This window comes from Pteropus alecto, unplaced genomic scaffold, assembly GCF_000325575.1.
Source record: "Pteropus alecto unplaced genomic scaffold, ASM32557v1 scaffold194, whole genome shotgun sequence".
Classification (NCBI taxonomy): Eukaryota; Metazoa; Chordata; class Mammalia; order Chiroptera; family Pteropodidae; genus Pteropus; species Pteropus alecto.
This window is the reverse complement of record NW_006436281.1, coordinates 2,038,094-2,044,469: the sequence shown is the minus strand read 5'-3', so window position 1 is coordinate 2,044,469 and position 6,376 is coordinate 2,038,094. Positions and strand designations below refer to the sequence as shown.

General features: G+C 55.4%; 1 protein-coding gene across 1 annotated transcript in view; it reads left to right on the top strand.

Moving 5' to 3' along the window:
- Positions 1 to 4,111: 4,111 nt before the first annotated feature.
- Positions 4,112 to 6,376, top strand: part of DACT3 (dishevelled binding antagonist of beta catenin 3) — a 3,577-nt gene continuing 1,312 nt past the window's right edge. Inside the window, exons 1-4 of the mRNA XM_025046718.1 lie at positions 4,112 to 4,143; positions 4,846 to 5,003; positions 5,177 to 5,329; positions 6,271 to 6,374. Coding sequence (XP_024902486.1) covers positions 4,112 to 4,143; positions 4,846 to 5,003; positions 5,177 to 5,329; positions 6,271 to 6,374 — 447 coding nt within the window. The remainder of the gene's footprint in view (positions 4,144 to 4,845; positions 5,004 to 5,176; positions 5,330 to 6,270; positions 6,375 to 6,376) is intronic.

Below are 6,376 nucleotides of genomic sequence, written 5' to 3'. Positions count from 1 at the left end.
GCCCTGGAGGAGCAGCTGGGGAGGGGCCGCCTGTCCGTCCGTCCATCTGTGTCTGTCTGTCTGTCTGTGTCGGTTGGATGCTCAGACGCCCGTCCCGGTGGGGGAGGGGAAGGGGAAAGGACAGGGGGTGGGGCTGCAGACCCTGGAGTCTGGGCGGCGGGCGGGATGTGGTCTTCCCGCCTCCAAACTGGGAAACGGGGGACTGCATCCCTTCCGAGGGAGCCTATTGAGATGCACAGGCCTCATCCCCTACACCCCTTCCCCAAAGAAAATTCTTCTGGGCGCCAAGTATGTGTCAAGCCGGAGGCCTGCATTGTCTTCTTGTAGCTTGGGAGATAAGGGGGATAGTCCTCATTTTACAGAGAAAGAAACTGAGGCTCAGAGAGGGCAAGCGACTCACCCAAGGTCACACAGCTGAGATCCAAACGTGCCCCCGTCTGGGCCCTGGCTACCAGAGCTCCATCTTCCCTAAGTCCGGGTGTGCTTGGAGATCTCTGGAGGGGGCGAGGTGGGGGGAGGGGATCTTAGGGCCTCCCGAGGGAAGGATAACTGCCGAGAGGAAGCTCACGGTCCTTGAGGTCCCTCCCCATGGTGATCTCGAGCCTCCTGGACACTTTACTACCTGGTCCCAGCCGTGGTTAACCCAAGAGGTGGCAGGTTGAGGCAGCACGGGGGTCTGACTTCTGGGTTCCCTGGGTGCTCTAATGGGGCAAGATGAGGCAGAGGTCTCTGGACGGCTTAAGGAACACCATCGCGCTCGCCCTCTCCTGTCCTTTCTTGATTCTCGCGACTTCTTCCTGGGTTGCTCGCTCTCTCCCTTCCCACCGCATCTCCGACTTTCTGCATGTCTCTGTCTTTCTTAATCCTCTGTCTCTCTGTGCCTCTCTATCTCTGTCTCCCTGGTCTCTCTTTCTTGCACGTCTGCACCTCTCCCTGTCCCATGGCCCCCTCCCTGTCTCTCTCTCTCCCCTTCCCTCGAGCCCGCCAGGGCCCAGACCCTGCCTCCCCTTGCAGATCCCATCCCCAAGCCTGTGGGTGGTCAGAGCTTCCCGTTTGGGGAAACCTGAGCCGAGGTGGCGGTGGGGGTGGGGTGGGGAAGGGGCTCTCCCTGCTGCTGACCTCGACTGCCCCCTCCCCAGACGGGGACTGGGGAGGGCTCTGAAGTCAGACTCCCAGGCTGCGTGCCCAGCCCCTCCCCCGGCTGGGAGTGGGACCCTGCACATTCTTCTTGGAAACAGAAACAGCTGTGGGAGGCCCCACCCCCTCCCAAAGTTAGAGACGCACTGTGGGGGCCTTCACCAGCTCCCCCACCCCACTTGGAGCTGGCTGGGCTTGGGAAGGCACCTCCCACCTCTACAAGAAGGCATGGGGATGGCAAGCTGTGTCCTTCCTCACTGTCCCTCGACCTCTCCCTCCCTCTGCCTCAATCTCTTCCTCTCTTCCTCCCTCAGCTTCCCTATCTCTTCCCCTCAGCCCCCCGCCCCCCCATGAGCCGGTAGTAGACAGGCCTATTCCCCCCACAGTCTCCAGGCAAAGCTCTGTCCCAGCGTCAGGGAGGAGGCGGTGGCAGGCGGCAAGAGGGAGACAGCGGCACTGAGGGAGGAGCAGAGAAGCACTAAATATAAACCCCTCTGGTGTTTGTTTGGGGTTCCTGGGTCCTTCTGAAGGGGAGGTGGAGGCCTTACTGATACCTGAGCCTCTGTCTTACGATCCTTACGCCTCCCCACCTCACGCCTCCCACCCAGGAATACACTCCCTTTGAAGCGAGAAAGGCTGAAGCCAGACTTCATTCGTGCCTAATAAGAATGATAGGGATGCAGGTACAGACTAGGATGCTGCAGAGGAAAGATGCCAGGATCATGGAAAAGGGTGGGGGTCCTGACCTCTCCCACCACGGAAAAAGTCCCCTTCTAGCAAGAAGGACTTAAGTCAGACTCGCAGAAGGACTTCCGAACAGGGCTAAAGGGAATTGGACACAGATTAGAGGCATGTGAGGAGAGGAACAAAAGTCTTGAAAAGTTTGGGCAAAGGGGTCTCCTGGGGCCCTAACTACACTCGTGTTAAACCTGCCTGAGCTGGATGCCCTCAGGGCCCCTGGCAGAAGGACTTGCAAAAAAGGATGAAGGGCATTGTGGGCAAACAGGGAGCCAGATTCAGACCAAAGACCTTTTCCTCTTTTAAAGATTCATCCCTTTGCAGCTGGAAAGAATGAGGTCAGACTTACAAATAGCCTGGCGGGGGGCAGGGGAGTGATGGGGGGGGTCTGGGCACAAGGGCAGAGGAAGCCTCTCCTTTCTGTTCCCCTAACTCCTGCCTTCCCTGCAGCGGAAGACCTGAAATTAGATCTACAGAACTCACCAGCATTTATTTTGAATTACACAAGTAAAACATGATTTTATATTTTCCTTGTAAAAATTCAAAGTTTTCATGTAATAATAAAAAGCTAGCATTTATTAAATGCTTAAAAGGAACTGCTATTTTAACTCATCGAATCCTCACGATGACCCCATAAGAGAGGGAGTCGAATGATGCCCATGTTATAGATGAAAACCAAGGCCCAGAAAGGTTAAGTAACCTGCTCAAGGCCACACAGCTGGGAAGCGCCAGAGCTGAATGTGAAGCCTGGCAATTTGGCTCCAAGCCGTGCCTCCTTAACCACTTCATTTTACCATCCAGTCTCCTTATTCCTCACTTGACCCCCTAAATGCACCCTCTCCCCTGGGATCGCCACTATTGTCACCTTGGCGTGAGTCCCTCCGGACTGCTTGCAGTGCATCTACTGGCAGAAACTGTTTATGTACCAAGAAATGTAAAGTTTTGCTTTGCTTTTCACAAATTCCAGTTTCTTGAGTGAAGTCTCAGAGACCATACTAGCACCACACCATGGGAACCTGTTGGAAATGCCAGTTCCTGGGGCTCCAGCTCTGGAGGCACCCAGCAATTTGGGTTTTAACAGGCCCTCCAGGTTATTCTGACTCACCCTCTTACTACACATTTTTCCACTCAGTGCTCTATCTTGGTGATGATTCTATGGAGAAATCACCTCCTTCCATTTTAACAGCTGTATAGTATTCCGCTGTATACATTTATTCCTTCGTGGAACATTTCCTGGGCACCTCCTTGGTACCTTGCACTGTTCTAGGCACCGGGAGTGCGAGAAGGGTGCAGCAGTGAACAAAACAGATGGGAATCTGCCCAGGAGCTGACATTCTAGTGAGAGAGACTCTAATAGACAAAGGACGACCTGATACATAGCATTGAGCCGGGGGAGGTCATTACTGCGATGTAGGAAAACAGGCAGGACCCCAGGGGCGCAGAATGACAGGGGAGTTATTTTGGAAAGAGGGTGGGAGGAGGGATCCAATAAGCAAAGTTTCTGAATGAAGCAAGGGAGCGAGCCAGGAGGAGATGCAGGAGACACATCCCACCGAGGCCGGAGTGTGCCAGGCATGTTCGGGGTATAGTAAGGAGGCCAATGTGGTCAGCGCAGTGAGCAAGGGGCAATTAGTGGGGGACATGACATAGGGCATCTGGGTGGTTCATGGGTTTTTTTTTAGCTACTCCTGATGCTGCACAATTCGGCTGCTTTCCTGGGTTTTGCTCAAAGATAACGCCACCCGAGTACCTCTGCGCACCAGAGCAAGGAGCCCAGAATGGACTGATGTGTTGACTTTCTTACCATAAACAAGCCCAGATGGGGGCTTCTGTTCTGGGGGGAAGGGGGAGGACAGGGCCCAGGAGAGTAGTCACAGGAATGGGAAGCAGGGGGGGAGGTTCTGAGAGGGAGCAGGCCAGTCTTTCTGCCCTAAATAGGCAGGGCTAGGCGCCTGCCCTCCCAGCCCCTCCTCCTCGTCCCCTCCCTCCACCCGCCGCCCAGACAAGCCGCTTTTGTCTGAGGGTCAGCCGTCAGCCCAGGCTGCCCGCCACCTCTGGCCTCCCCAAAACCCGTGGGAGACTCTTCCTGGCTCTGGCCCTGTTTTCCAAAATGGGGTTAAGTCCCGGTGTCTTGGACACCCCATCTGAGTTGTTTCGGCCCCCACCCTCACCCCCAGTTACTGTCACGCTCCCTTCCAAGGGTTTTTCCCTTCATTTCTTCACCATTTCTTCGGAGATGGTCTTTTTCTGCAGTAAGAAGGATCCAGGGTAAATGCAACAGAAACTTCATATGAGAATGAGGAGCAGTGAGCGGACACGGGGGTGCTTCTGGGTGGGAAGGGAGCAGGAGGAAGCTGTGACCCCTGGGGGAAAGCAATCTGCTGGGGCCTATTGCTGCAGCACCATCGAGGCTAGACTCACAGAAGAACTTTCTAATCAGCATGGGGGGGGTCCTCTCTGAAGGGAGGAGTGGAGACTTACGAGTCACGTAGTCAGCCTATTTTATCCACATGAGGGGAAGGGTCCATCTCTACCCACAAGGACTCAGGAAGACTGGCAAACCAACTTTCTACAGGCGGGTAAGGGACAGTGGGGGAAGACGACAGCATCTGAGAAGGGAAAGTAGAGACCGGGAGAAGGCAGACCAGTGGCTAAAGGATCTCAGGTCCTGGACACCAACTTTTAGCAGAGAACTGCCCTTCAGGAGATCAGAAGTTAGACTAATAGGGGTCAAGGGGCCACGAGCACAGATGGAGGGAACATCCGACAGGGAGAGGGAAGGGATGGGGCCTCCCCACACCTAAAAGGGAATGAGGTAGCTGAAGTGTGCAGGACTGGAGTTTGCCAGAACTTTCTAATGGGATGAAGGGGCAGAAACCTTGAGGGGGATCCTGGGACTCAGGAGCTGCTTTTATCCTTTGAAGTCAGAGTCACTGTCAAAGTGAAACTCTGCCTGTGAGCTCCTGGAAGAGGGGACCAGTCCACAGAGGACCGGGGCCCACTGACCGTCCTGTTCTCATCATGCCTTCAGGAGGCCTTGCCGGGGCTCATCTGGGACCTGGGCCAGCAGCTGGGAGACCTGAGCCTGGAGTCCGGGGGCCTGGAACAGGAGAGCGGCCGCAGCTCGGGTGAGCACGGGTGAAGGGGGCAGGGGCGGCCTGGGACACCCAAATGTTTCCCACTGCCCCCCATCTGTCAGGCAGCCCTGTCTCCGCCTCTTGGTCTCGTAGTCTCCCCACCCCTGGTTTCCCCAGCCAGGCCGGTCCCATGATTGTCTCTCTCCTTTTCCCCCGGAATCCAGGCTTCTATGAAGACCCCAGCTCCACAGGAGGTCCCGACTCACCACCCTCGACCTTCTGTGGGGACAGTGGCTTCTCCGGATCTGGCTCCTATGGACGCCTGGGTCCCTCTGAACCCCGGGGCATCTATGCCAGCGAAAGGCCCAAGTCCCTAGGTAAGGTGGGTGGAGTCGGGGCTCTGAGGGCCAAGAAATGGACACTGAGAAGATGGTTTTGAGTACAAGCTTCTGAGTCTGACCAATCTGGATTCGAATTCTGGCTGTGACATTCCCTTTTCATGTAATTTTGAGCACGTCACTTCTTTCTGGACCTCTGTTTCTCCATCTGTTAAAATGGGATTATTAACAGCACCTACCTCATAGGGAAATTCTGAGTATACAGTGAGCCTCTAACTTAAGGCATTGGACTGGGCATATGGGAGCCACTCAGTAAACAGGAACTGCTGCTGTTCATTTATATAAGTTTCTGAGCCCCTACTACGTGCTAGTTTAGCACTATCCTAGGGAAGAGGGATACGGCAGTGAAAAAAATCCCCGTCCTCACAAAGCTGACATTCTAGTGGGTGAAACAGGGAATACACAAGATAAAATAAGCAGAATATATAGGGTATTAGATATTGACAATGGAAAGAAAATTAGGGAAGGGGGCTAGGGTGTGTCCCTTTGAGTCGGGGCGGGAATTGCCATTTTACAAAATAGGGTCAGGGAGGGCATCGCTGAGACTGTGACATTGTGAGTGACACCTTGAAGTGAGGGCGTGGGCCAAGCAGATATCCTGAGGGAAGGGTGTTTCGGGAACAGCAAGTGCAAAGGCCCTGGGGCCCGAGCATGGCTGGAGACCTACAAATACAGAGGAGTGCAGTTAGAGATGGAGGTCGGAGAGGTAGAGGGAGGACAGTCCACGCGGGGTCCTGTAGGCCACCGTGGAGAGTTTGTCATGAGCCTGGTGTGAGGGAAGGGGTGAGAGCAGGGTGTGATGGGAATGGGAGAACTGGGGTGCGGGAGCAGTAGGCAACCGGCCCCTCCGAGGCACATCGAGAAAGGGCCGGGAGCCTCTTCCCTCTTCCTTTTTGAAAACGTTGGCTTCCTTTCCCTAGGAGACGCCAGTCCCAGCGCTCCGGAGGCGGTGGGTGCTCGGGCAGCCGTGCCGCGGTCCTTCTCAGCGCCCTATCCGACGGCGGCGGGGTCCGTGGGCCCGGAAGC